This window comes from Archocentrus centrarchus, chromosome 17 (assembly GCF_007364275.1).
Source record: "Archocentrus centrarchus isolate MPI-CPG fArcCen1 chromosome 17, fArcCen1, whole genome shotgun sequence".
Lineage (NCBI taxonomy): Eukaryota > Metazoa > Chordata > Actinopteri > Cichliformes > Cichlidae > Archocentrus > Archocentrus centrarchus.
In genome coordinates this window covers 27149619-27163376 of record NC_044362.1, presented here as the reverse complement: position 1 = coordinate 27163376, position 13758 = coordinate 27149619, and the positions used below count along the sequence as shown (strand labels likewise).

General features: G+C 41.5%; 2 protein-coding genes across 2 annotated transcripts; one reads left to right on the top strand and one right to left on the bottom strand.

Annotated features, from left to right (window-relative positions):
- Positions 1 to 174: 174 nt before the first annotated feature.
- On the top strand, positions 175 to 4587 carry sdr39u1 (short chain dehydrogenase/reductase family 39U, member 1). The gene is made up of 6 exons (XM_030752300.1): positions 175 to 297; positions 2011 to 2117; positions 2310 to 2392; positions 2478 to 2599; positions 2718 to 2870; positions 3947 to 4587. Exons 1-6 carry the CDS (start codon positions 282 to 284, stop codon positions 4372 to 4374), a joined length of 909 nt encoding a protein of 302 aa, XP_030608160.1. The 5' UTR covers positions 175 to 281; the 3' UTR covers positions 4375 to 4587.
- A 651-nt stretch (positions 4588 to 5238) lies between these two features.
- mettl17 (methyltransferase like 17) lies at positions 5239 to 13492 on the bottom strand. The gene is made up of 14 exons (XM_030752352.1): positions 13332 to 13492; positions 11813 to 11954; positions 11565 to 11714; positions 11379 to 11466; positions 10961 to 11042; positions 10732 to 10805; positions 10550 to 10644; positions 10382 to 10452; positions 10002 to 10109; positions 9819 to 9887; positions 9688 to 9738; positions 9505 to 9597; positions 7739 to 7935; positions 5239 to 5536 (listed from the first exon to the last, which is right to left on the bottom strand). Exons 1-14 carry the CDS (start codon positions 13398 to 13400, stop codon positions 5443 to 5445), a joined length of 1383 nt encoding a protein of 460 aa, XP_030608212.1. The 5' UTR covers positions 13401 to 13492; the 3' UTR covers positions 5239 to 5442.
- Positions 13493 to 13758: the final 266 nt, after the last annotated feature.

Below are 13758 nucleotides of genomic sequence, written 5' to 3'. Positions count from 1 at the left end.
CTTGTTAGGATTCTGTAGTTACGGCAGAGACGGTGTGAGTTAAGCTTAAGTAATTAAAGTTGATCATTTATTATTTTATATAGCAGCAAGTGTCAGCTGTAAGTGTCAGTGTAAGCTACCAATGAACTACAAAATGACGTGCTTGCCTGGCTGAAGTACGGAACGCCCATTGATCCAAATTCGCTAAAATAAGTCTTTGATAACAGTCAGAGCGGTAGGAGGGGGTCATTTGCAGTGGCGTTTAGAGATTGAGCTCAGCGTCAGAGGGCAAGTTTCTGACCATGAGAATCTTAATCGGTATGTACATCTTAAAATACACGTTTTAAAAGTAACTTGGAAAGGTCAGTGTAACATAACGTTTTCAGCTAGCTGTCAGCTAATGTTCACACTGCAGCCAATAAAGTATCCTTTGAGCACTAGTGAGTTTGTACTTGTGCATTAGGTTGAGCTGTAGCACTGTGGTGACGGCAGAGTGTCAGCTGTGCGACATCACGCTAAAACTATTGTGTCCTTTATAGTTGATTTCGCTCAAGTAATGGAAGAGGAGCTTTGTTTTGTAAGCATGTGTAGCACGCATGCGCACTAATCTGACCCACACCTGATTTTGAGGTGTTTTTATATTTAAAATATAACATTTTTTAAGCTTAAAGAAGTAGAATGGTGTAACGTTCAATATAGTAAAGCACAATATGACAAAATAAATATATTAATAAGGTAAAAAATAAACTGAATCTGAAATTAATGTAAATAAAAAAGTTAAGTAAGGGATATTCTTAAATAAAAATATAATTATGTAATAACGTGAAATATTCAATTCAATTCAATTCAATTTTATTTATATAGCGCCAAATCACAACAAACTGTCGCCTCAAGGCGCTTTGTATTGCGGGTAAAGACCCTACAATAATACAGAGAAAACCCAACAGTCAAAAACGACCCCCTATGAGCAAGCACCTGGCGACAGTGGGAAGGAAAAACTTCCTTTTAACAGGAAGAAACCTCCAGCAGAACCAGGCTCAGGGAGGGGCAGTCATCTGCCGCGACCGGTTGGGCTGAGGGGAGAGAATATATCTAATATTTTCTATATTCTATATATCTAACTATACAAAGCTAAATCGGATTTAAAGGGCTGAAATAAACTATTAACATGAGAGAACAGATGTTTCTCTGTTAGACAGATGTGTTGCAGTGTGTGGGTCAGCCACAGTCAAACACCCAAAAGCTTTGCATTACTAGGGAAAAAAGGTCTGTTAGGCTAGTTTTATGATACTTTCTGTAATGATAACATCGTGTGAAATAGGGTGTAAAATTACATGTATTCACGATTAATTAAAAAGAGTGGCTGTTACAGACACAACAGGATGGTTGTTACAATTATCAAATGTTGCACTTCACCTCTGTGAACTTGTTTTCTTTTTGAAAATGTCTTTTTTTTTCATATGCAGATCAGTTTTGAGTAACACACAAAATCCCTTGCTTGTCACACTCCAGTCTGCCAAAGAAGTAGAAATATCAGTATTAATTTTTTGTTATCTCTTTTGAACATAAAAACTGGAAAAGCACTAAACATGTAGCATTAAAAAACTGGTATCAGAGCAAAAGTGAATGTGTTACATCATAATTCAGAGCGTATTTTGGAACCAAAACCTGTATGAACTTCATTACCAGGCCTGACTTCATACAGAGTGCTCAAAATTATTAATGATGGATTACAGTTTGTTCAGTGACCTCTCCACGACAGCTTCAGATGTGTAAAGGTGGCAGCCAATCACAGAGCCAGCCCTCCTGATCAGTTCATTCAGTCTGTTGGCGTCACCAGCTCTGATGCTTTTTAAGGGAAGTTATATTGCAATTCTTTTAGCTACACTTTCTTTATGGCAGTAAAATTGGGGCAGATATAAGCACCCTTTCTTTCATCCAGATTTATTATAATGGTTGGATGAAGTGTGCGTCTTCTGTCTTTCTGTTTTTTCCTTTTGTGGATTTCTCTGTATGTTGTGTTTCTTGTAGGAGGGGGATCTGGCTTCATTGGCCGTGAGCTGACCCGCCTGCTTAGGGATAAAGGTCATGAGGTCACAGTGATATCTCGCCAGTCTGGTCCAGGGAAGATAACATGGGTATGATCTCAAATTAATTCAAAGTAACAGTGGTAAAGCAGAGATTGAGGGAAAAGAGCTAACTTCAAGCTCATGCCGGAACTAAACTGTTAAATGCCTGATGGTTGGAGGGACTAAGATGTGTAAACTAGTAAGTGTGAGAGGAGCATAGTCTCCAGATCCAGTGATGTTTCCTCCTCTCTGCTCCTGCAGGGTGAGCTGGAGTCTCGTGGTCTCCCACCGTGCGAGTGTGCCGTCAACTTGGCTGGCGAGAATCTCATGAACCCACTTCGATGGTAAGTGGGTGAGCAGAGAGTCCATCCCAATATACACACCTGCAGTATTTTGGAGGATTTTTTCATTCAACCTTTTATTTTACAGGTGGAATGAAAGCTACAAAAAAGACTTGTTCTCCAGTCGCATTGACACAACCAAAGCGCTCTCTCAAGCCATTGCTGCTTCCTCCAGTCCTCCTCAATCTTGGGTGCTGGTGTCAGGTGTAGGTAAGCAATAACTAATAACTATGACATTCTTGGTGCACAGCAGACCTGATGAACTCATTGAAAACATAGATGGTGATTTTTATTATTGCTGATTTTTTTGTTTGTTTTCGTGCCACAGCTTGCTACAAACCCAGTCTAACAGCTCAGTACACAGAAGACAGTGATTGGACTCCGTTTGACCTTCTCTCAAGCCTTGTCAAAGAGTGGGAGGCCGCAGCACTTCTTCCTGAAAATGTGGCAAAAAACACCAAACAAGTCATCATCCGGCCTGGTGTGTACAAAGTGCATGTTTACTGTGTGTTTACTGTCCATCCTGAATCCTTCTAAAATTGTCTGGTAGAATATTTCATTTTGACTCTCACAAAAATCTGCTTCAAATTTCAAAACCAGTGATATTTATAGATTCCTGCAGTTGTGTAAACATACATGGAAACACAGTATATAAGGCAAAAACAGTTTGTATAATTCTAACAAGCTTGAAAGTCAATATTTGGTACGACCACCTTTATGTTTCAGCACAGCCTGAACTCTCTTAGCCAAGCTTCCCTGTAATTTCTTCAGTAGTCTTCAGGAATGCCAATGATTTTACTGGATTGACAGTGCGTTTGGAATCATTGTCATGAAAAAAAAAAACAATAAGACGGCTGTAGACTCTCACTGTTGTGCCTCTATCCTGACCTCCTCCATACACACTGAGAATTTGATCCAAAGATTTCAAATTCGAATCATTCCAGAAAACCTGTGTTCACAGATTTTATACCTCAGCATTTTCTCCCTGTTTCCCTTCCTTAAGAATGGCTTGCTGACAGGCACCCTTCCACTGAGACCATTCCCCATGAGGCTTCAGCAAACAGTAGATGGATCCACTGAAGGGCCAGATGCTTCTCTCTGGTCCTGTGTTTCCTATTTCTTAAGGACATGACTTTCAGATGCTGATCATCTGCCACTTCTTTTGTTCTTGCTTGTGCAGTTTCTTCAATTTTTTTTAAGGACTGTCAAACTGTTTTGCATTTTTCACAGATCAACTGAAGAAATGTGGGGAAAAAAGGTTTAGTGACCAGCTGCTAATAACAAATTGCCTAAAGATCAATTTAAAATTGGTGCGTTTCCAATATCTCTGTGTAGACGCAACACTGGTTCAGTTAGGTGCCTTTTTTCATGCTTGAAAGATTCACAGGTCATTGTTAAATGGTATCACAATCAAAAAACACCCCTCTGAAAATGGTTAGATGCAAGGACTGGACTGAAAGTCAAGTGAAAAAAAGCAGCCAGTGTCCAAAGAAAAACTTTGGACACTCGCTGCAGTGAAAAAGATCTGCGTTTTCTTATTTTCCCTTCATCCACCAGGGGCAGTTCTTGGTCGTGACGGTGGCGCCATGAAGCAGATGCTGCTTCCGTTCTGGCTCGGCCTCGGGGGCACCTTGGGATCTGGAAGACAGCCATTTCCCTGGATCCACGTCTCAGACCTGGCAGGAATCATCACCCATGCGCTGGAGCCGCCTGCTGACTCTCCACCCTCCCCATCACCACAAGTGTTCAACGGAGTTGCACCGGCCCTCAACACCAACTATGAGTTCACTAAAGAACTGGGGCGGGTCCTGAGGCGGCCCACCATATTTCCTGTACCTGGCTTTGTTATGAACGCCCTAATGGGCTCTGAGAGGGCTGTGGTCCTCACTCAAGGCCAGAAAGTCATACCTAAGAGAACTTTGGAGTCTGGATTTCAGTACAAGTACCCTGACTTGACCTCAGCCTTGAAGGAGATTGTTCGTTAATAGGAGCGTATCTCTGCTCATATTTACTGTATTACAAGAATAAATGTAAGAGCCTAAACGAGTCATTAAAAATGAATCCCAGGATTACAAGTTGGTAAAAGACTGTTGTAAATTACACTTTTCCATATCTGTGGTCTGCTGTTGGTGGTGTGGATCATGTTTGAAAAACTATTTTTAAATAAAATAAGTAAAAAGTGGCTTAAATATTTACTTAGTGGAATCCTGCTATTATTGCTATTGTTCTATTGGGTACAAGATAAAAAGTAAACCAGTGAATCATACTTTCTTTGCATGGTTAATATTCCTTAATAATCAAAGTGTAAACAAAAAGGTACCTTTAAGATCAGCCTGTCTCACAATGTGACTACTGCTACAATTTATGTTTTCTGAATAACACAAATGCACCATGAAATTGAACAAAACCCAGATGGAACAGATGACAGTAAAACTGTGACAAAACAACATGTTTGTGACTTTAACAAAGAAGAAAATCAGTCATAGCAGCAGAAGCCTTGTTTGTATGATGTGTCATCCAGGTGTTTCCATACAACATGGAGGGTGAAGCATACAACAAATAATGGAGCTGTATGTCATAACCTGTAGTTAAGTATTGTTTTTATCAAACTAGGTTCATAAACTAAGTTTTGTTGCACACTGTGGCTTGTAACAAATTAACAGACTCCTCAAGTCTCACAGTATCACTGAACTAACATGAAGCACCAAAACGTGCAAAAGGAAATTTCATGCTCTCCATTTTTGGACTGTGATATGTTATATAACAGAACAATACATAAACATCATGTTATGTGTGTTTCTGTTACCACTTGTATAAATGTTTGGACCCTTTAAAAGAGTTCAAAGTACATCTAAAATACTGCTAAAATATAAAATGTTTATTGGCAGTGGTACACAACAAAGATGACTAAGGTACAGTTATATGTTTGACAAGTCTGTATTTTAATAACCACAGTGAAGAAATGTAGACATGTGTAACTTGCAGCTCTTCTGCCTTTGACTCAAAGTGTTGCCAGTTTCATTTGTTTCCACAGTGTCTTCATGGCTGAATCGTCACTCTGAGTCACTGTGGACGTCTTCCTCTGCATCCTGAACGATCGGCATTTGATCTCCCCAATCACTGCTTCGAGCGCAGCGGTACACATCTCTGATTAAAATGACATTGAAATATAACATAATTACCAGGCAAACTGAAAAAAATTCATAGTCAGTGAAGATAAAAATCAAAACAAATAATATTCAGCAGCCAAAGGTGGACTGTAGTACAAAGTATCACCTGTTATGAGATACAGAAAGTTTACATTGAATGTCTGCTCCATTTGATCTAGTTTTGACACATTTCCTTATCAGATAGTTCAGAATTAAATCAAAATGATCAGCTGCTGATCAGCAAGGCATCAGTTTGAGTCCAGGCCAGTTAGACCTTTTGCTACACATCCTTCCCGTATGCTCTTTTCCTGTATTTCCTGTCTCTCCAGGGGCCATCAACAAAAACACAAACAACTAAATTAAAATATTTGCTCTCCTTGTATTGCTTCTTGTGTTTAGGCAATTTTTAACATCTGAGTATTGCTGAGGAGTTTTGTTACATTTAAGAAAGGCTGCTGTCTTGACACGTTAACTTGACTCTACAACCTACACAAGTAGCTCAGATAGTGCAGCTCATCCAGGATGGCACAGCAATGAGAGCTGTCGCAAGAAGGTTTGCTGTGTCTGTCAGCGTAGTGTCCAGAGGCTGGAGGCGCTACCAGGAGACATGGAGGAGGCCGTAGGAGGGCAACAACCCAGCAGCAGGACCACTACCTCCGCCTTTGTGCAAGGAGGAACAGGAGGAGCACCGCCAGAGCCCTGCAAAATGACCTCCAGCAGGCCACAAATGTGCATGTGTCTGCACAAACGTTTAGAAACCGACACCATGAGGATGGTATGAGGGCCCAACATCCATAGATGGGGGTTGTGTTCACAGCCCAACACCGTGCAGGATGCTTGGCATTTGCCAGAGAACACCAGGATTGGTAAATTCGCCACTGGCGCCCTGTGCTCTTCACAGATGAAAGCAGGTTCACACTGAGCACACGTGACAGACGTGACAGAGTGTGGAGACGCCGTGGAGAGCGATCTGCTGCCTGCAACATCCTTCAGCATGACCGGTTTGGCAGTGGGTCAGTAATGGTGTGGGGTGGCATTTCTTTGGAGGGCCACACAATCCTCCATGTGCTTGCCAGAGGTAGCATGACTGCCATTAGGTACCGAGATGAGATCCTCTGACCCCTTGTGAGACTATATGCTGGTGCGGTTGGCCCTGGGTTCCTCCTAATGCAGGACAATGCTAGACCTCATGTGACTGGAGTGTGTCAGCAGTTCCTGCAAGATGAAGGCATTGAAGCTATGGACTGGCCTGCCCGTTCCCCAGACCTCAATCCGATTGAACACATCTGGGACATCATGCCTCGCTCCATCCACCAACGTCACGTTGCACCACAGACTGTCCAGGAGTTGGCGGATGCTTTAGTCCAGGTCTGGGAGGAGATCCCTCAGGAGACCATCCGCCACCACATCAGGAGCATGCCCAGGCATTGTATGGAGGTCATACAGGCACATGGAGGCCACACACAATACTGAGCCTCATTTTCACTTGTTTTAAGGACATTACATCAAAGTTGGATCAGCCTGTAGTGTGTTTTTCCACTTTAATATTGTGTGTGACTCCAAATCCAGGCCTCCATTGGTTAATAAATTTGATTTCCATTGATGATTTTTGTGTGATTTTGTTGTCAGCACATTCAACTTTGTACAGAACCAAGTATTCAATGAGAATATTTCATTCATTCAGATCTAGGATGTGTTATTTGAGTGTTCCCTTTATTTTTTTGAGCAGTGTATTAAAAACTTTATAGCATCCTATTATCTTAAAGCACTTGACTCTCAGACTGAAGGGTTACTTGCGATTCCTAGAAAGTAGAATGGGAGACAGAGTCGTCATCTATCAGGCCCCTCTCCCGTGGAACCAGCTCCCAGTTGGATTCAGGAAACTGACATCCATTTTAAAATTAGACTTAAAACATTCCCTTTCGATGAAACTTATAGTTAGAGCTGGATCACATGACCCTGAAGCATCCTTTAGTTATGCTGCTATAGGCTCAGCATTTCTTCCACACTCGTCTTTTCCCTCTCAGTGTGTTTAGCTTTCACTACTGCTTGTCATTAACTTTTGTCTTCTCTCTCCCACAATGCTTGTTTTGTCCTCATCTCTCTATGCTCTCCTTTTTGCTTCTTCTAAACTTAACATTTGAATAAAATTACTCAACTTATTCTGAATTTGTGTGATGCAGATTTTTTTTTTTTTTACCTGCTGTGTTTTCTCGCCGTCACCACCATGTGTTGTAGCTGTCCATTCGGGCAGCACACGCGACAGTGGACGTGCCTCGTTCTCCGGAGCACCGGTGCGATCAGCCTGGCCCACTCCACACCCTTTGTGTCTGCCTCCACTGCTTCTGTCCGCCTCAAAATTAGGTAGCTGAACTTCTCAATCTGAGAGTTATTGCGCTAAAGGGAGGAAAAAAAAGGGTTGACATGGAATTCATTCAGCCTTTATCTGTACATACATGTTCATATATTTTATACTGTATATGATGCTTTCTACACTCTGTCAATAATATAAGACAAGAGTAAATTAGTAATACTTAAAACTGCTCAGTACTGTGTGTTTTATAAAGTCAGCTTGAGCTGTGATGAAACATTGGCTAAAGAAAGAAAATTGCTCCTGCAGAAAGATTCACTAACAAAAGAACAGAAAGTTATAAAAATACAACCAACTAATTTAACCCATTCTTCACTCAAGATTTTGTTTCCTTTATGATTTAGATGATACTGAAAAGATGAGTTTGATGATAATATTTTGAATGATAATAAGAAACATGAGCTGTTTTTATTAGCAGGGCTTGGTACAGAATACCCCCCCCCCCCCCCCCCCCCCCCCCCCCCAAATTGTCTGAACAAGTTTTAGTCTTGATTCTGTTTTGCAAATATCCATCCATCCATCCATCCATCCGTCCGGGTCATGGAGGCAGCAGTCTAAGCAGAGAATTCTGAGACCTCCCTCTCCCTGGCAACCTCCTCCAGCTCATCCGAGGGGACGGGGAGGCGTCTCAAATCAGCTGAGAGATTTAATCTCTCCAGCCTGTTCTGGATTTGCCCTGGGGCCTTCTCCCATTAGGACATACTTAAAACACCTCACCTAGGAAGTGTCCAGGAAGCATCCTAGTCAGATGCCCAAACCACCTCAACTGGCTCCTTTCAATGTGGAGGAGCTGCGGCTCTACTCTGAGGCCCTCCTAAAGCCAAGCTTCTCAGTGGTACAGAGTCCAGCCCCCTCCAGGAGCTCCAGAGCCCAAGCTGTGCATTGAGATGCACCCGACTATACCAACCAGTACTTCTCGATCTCTAGCTCAGGTTTCTTCCACACCAGAGAGGTGACATCACATTTTCCTAAAGCCACAGTCATTAAATGGGGATCAGACTTCCAGGACCTCCGTCCCTGACTACTGCCCAATCCACAAAGCACTACAACCCCTCCTGCAGTATAAAAGTATTTCTTCTGTTTAACTACAATATTCAAGGTCAAAAACAAAAGCTCAATTTAAATAGCAACTATTATGCTTTTCCTTATTTTCTGTCATATTTATACTGTTACAATATTCATATTAAACATGGCCAAAGTTTCAAATGTCAGTATATACATTATATACAGTGTATCACAAAAGTGAGTACACCCCTCACATGTCTGCATATATTTAAGTATATCTATTCATGGGACACTGACAAAATGACACTGTGACACAATGAAAAGTAGTCTGTGTGCAGCTTATATAACAACTTTCCTGCTCTTCAAACCTTGTTTGCCTTAGCTGGCCCTAAATGGAGAAGAGCTAAAACAGCCTGTTTTAGACAGGGGGTGAACTGAGGGGTGGCACCAAAGCCCAGTATAACATATATAAGGATGATTTTAAACTCATGCAAAGCTACTCTAATAGATTACAAGAATTTAAAGAATTTGAGCTGGAAATGAGCAGAACAGGAAAAAGCTGTAAACAGACATCTAGAGTTGAGTCTTACCCCAGGCAGAGGCAGAGGTTGGTACTGCTGCTGGAAGTTGCAGGGTGTGACGGGCTCATGAGCCAGTTTGGGACACACCAGTTCATGAGAACACTAAATAAAAAATAAAGAGAAGCTGCAATAAGACAAAGACACTATTGGCTCAAAGTATGATTTTAATTAAATGCTGGGAGTTAAACATACCGGAGCAAACACTGATGCTGGCCTGAAGTCGTAAACAGTATTCTCTTGTTTCTGGAGCCAGAGAACCCACAGTTTAGTTTGATTAATGGCACTTAGTGTGAAACGCTATCTGATCTAGTATATCTAAATACCTTCAATAAAGTGTCTCTGGCTTGCATGAGTATCTGATGGCCCTCTTTGGTCCCATTTTCCACCAACACCTATGACATAAAAATAAAAATCAGTTTTTTGTTGTTTTGTTTTTTAAGTCCAGAGAATCACAGAAGATGGGAAGGTGGACGTCATTTGTAGGTTTTATTTTTGTCTTAACTGACCAGATATGAGCTTGTCTTTCTCCACAGAGTGAATGCTGCCTCCTCTCTGTCTTTCCCATTCGGCAGCTCTGAGAGGGTAAAAGCTGCAGTGACTAAGTCAAACTGCACCTGAGAGGAGAAACAGGACAGTCATATATATATATATATATATATATATATATATATATATATATATATATATATAAACCATAACAAGATTTTCAGTAAACTTAACATCTGACCTTGAGGTGATCAGGTCCTACATTGCCTCATTCTTGAGTTATCATGTTCACGCCACCCACCACTTGCCCACCCAGTAAGCCACCTGCCTGCCCACCCGGCGGGGTGACAACACCCCATCACCCTTTAAGGCTGAGTGGTAAAAACTGAGGGGGTCTTACCTTAGGAGAGACAGGGAGAAACTGTCTGAAATACACCTGCTTGATGCAAGGTTCAGCTCTTTCATCATCACCTGCCCAATTTAAGCAAAAATACAATCCAGTCAGTTCTTCTTCATGGCTGTATTTGATATAAATGAACAAAAATAAATCATCTACATGTGCGTCTACCTTTGAGAAGTCGTTCTGCCAAAACGTTCATTGGCCCGGAGCTGTCCACACAGACCATTTCCTTCAATGAATCACCCCAGCATGAGCGGGATGCCCTGTGTGAGGAAAAAGACACATTACTAACTTAGTTTTAATAATTTAGGCAAAACTATTTACATGTTTTGCCAGTTTTGTACACTAACCAGACAACTGTTCCTAACCCAGAACCAAAATCCAGGAGAGAGTGAGGAGCAAAGGAGGGATCCCTCTTCTTTATCTAAAATGATGAGAAAAAAAAAAAGTCTAAATCTGCAGGAATAATTAAGTTTAACCACAAAAAACATCTTGCGTTCAGATTTAAGGGACTGTTAAAAGGAAGCCCGCCGTATCACCACGTAAGCTGACCTATGATCACATCCACAGCACTGTTACCTCGTTTAGAGCTCTCTTCACTGCAGCATAGCCTCCAGCAAGTCGAGCCGCCATGTAGACCACACCCAGCTCCTCATCATACCTGAAACACAGCAAGAGGCATGTCCATCTAGTGCGCATCAAACTTAGGATTCAAAAATAAAACTGCAGGATGGAGCTCACAGTTCACTGGGTTTGTCTAAAGGCTGATCTGTCAATGTGACATTTGCATCGACTGAGAAAGCATTTTAAGCCTGCAAAATGTGTAAAATGTTCAGTATGTCATAAATCACAGTTTTAACTTCTCCCACGCTGGGCAAAGGAGGATTTTTCTCCTTTAGAAATAAATCAAAATAACTGCATAGCTTTCAAAACAGACTGAAAAGTGAAAACTCTGACAGATTCATAGATAATATTGTAGTTAAATAAATTATGTTACTTCATGGGAGTCCAGTGATACATCGTTCTTCGGAGCTCTGAGAAAACTTTCTTCCTGATGCGGTCTTCCAGTGCCTGCTCGTCTATATCTGCAGAATAAAAACATATTTTCCTCCAGCTGCTGCATCATATACGCTTGTTGCGTGTGCATTATCACTTTTTTATTATTTCAACATTTGTCACCCACCTCCTCTCTTCTGCATGGCTTTCTCCCACAGTTCTTTCTCCAGGCTCACAGCTTTCTGCCTCAGTGTAAAATCCTCAACCGCTCGTTTCCTGCTCCACAGGAAGTTTGTGAGTTTGCGAGTGCGCTCGAGGAGCTGAGTCACTTGGGCTCCTACAGATGCAGAGGTGGAAGAGTGGCAAAGAGTTTCAACCAGTGAAGCTGGACAGAAAGATTTGTTATATTAACTGATAGACCAATACTAAGCTTACCGTGAATGATTGATTGTGCAGCCATCTGTAGTTCCTCAGGTAGTCGTAGAGTTTTCAGGTTGGTCACACCTGGATGCTTCCTGTGTGGTTCACCCTTCAGGAAATCTACCTGTGGCTGTGGGTGTGCAGTTGCACTCATTCCCTGAAATAATAGGTCCAAATGATGCAGTTTTAATGATCTTTGAATTAAACTGAAATAGGTTTAAATGAAGGAAATAACTAGGAAATGCAATTAGAACCTGATTATAGTAAAAGAAACCAAAATTTGTATTTCAGTTACTCAATACATCGTTAGACTCACTGGCCACTACATTAGAATAGAATAGAATGCCTTTATTGTCATTATACAGGATGTACAATGAGATTGGAGGGCCACTCCTGTTCAGTGCCATGTAACAGAAAATCAAACTCTCTAAAATGAAAATAAAAATATTATAAAAATATTATAATCTAGTATAATCAATATGATGAGGCACAGGTACAATTTAACTGCTTGTTAATGCAACTATCAGGCAATCATGTGGCAGCAACTCAATGCATTTAAGCATGTAGACATGTTCAAGATGACCTGCTGAACTTAAGGTGAGCAAGGTGATTTAAGTGACTTAACATGGTATGGGTGTTCGTACCAAATGGGGCGGTCTGAGTATTTCAGAAAATGCTGATCTGCTGGGATTTTTCCCCACACAACCATCTCTAGAGTTTACAGAGAATGGTCTGAAAAAAAGAGAATGTCCATGTCCATGTCCATGTCCATCCCTTTATGACCACAGTGTACACATCTTCTGATGGCTGCTTCCATCAGGATAACACTCCATATCAAAGAGTTACTTGAACATAATTAGTTCACTGTACTCAAATGGCCTCCACAGTCACCAGATCTCAATCCAACACAGCACCTTTGGAATGTGGTGAAAAGGGAGATTCCAATCATGGATGTGCAGTCGACAAATCTGCATGTGGTCATGTCAATATGGACCGAAATCTCTGAGGAATATTTCCAGCTACTTGTTGAATCTGCGCCATGAAAAATGAAGGCAGCTCTGAAGGCAAAGGCGGCCCAACCAGATACTAAGGAAGGTGTATTTCAGATTTCTTCAGTAAACCTGATAACTGCCTTACTCTCCATAGTTACGTGTTAGGATGTAAATGTAACATAGAGAGTTTATTCTGAGCTGATAATAAATCCAGAAAACCAAAGTTCACGTCATTTCACAGTGAGCAAAGAGTGCCTTGGTGTTAAGACCACAATGCTGTTTAACCAAAACGGCTTATTTGGTGTGAGATGTGTTTGGGCAGCGTGAGAATTAAGGTTAAAAAGCACGTTTCACACCTGTGAGAGCTGGCAAACCTGACATCTGGGGAACAGACAGGTGGACTGGATTCCGCACTAAAAGGTTTAGGTTTAGCCGAGAAAACATGTAGGTGCAGACTGGAAATATTTATTTCTCTGTAGCTTATGTGTCTGACCTCTGTGGTTAAAAGGCTGCGTGCATTGATACTAACAATCAGCACTCACCCGGCACATCAGTTTCCCCACAGCTCTTCTCTGACAGAGAACACAGGCGCTAAATCTCCGTGATGCCATATCTTCTGCATCCGCAAGTGTTTAAATGGCTTAACACTGAACTTTCATCCAACCCTTCTCAAGTGTCCCTGGAAGGCACGTTAGGTTCTTACCAATCCTTCAACAAAATAACTCCGACCACTGACTAAGGCGGAACGCTTTAGCGCTAAATCTGTGTTCCCACGTCAGGGGAACAGCGAAGAGTGTTCACTCCACCTGCTGTCCAACATCTCTGACATCACCTCTGGACCACAGTCAGCATCGACAAATTTGGGTCTAAATTAAAATAAAGATATATCTAAACGTATTATAAACTTTTAATTCCGTTTCATCTAAACTCGTACTCATGGTAACTGTTTTTGCGCTCAGAAATCGGTGG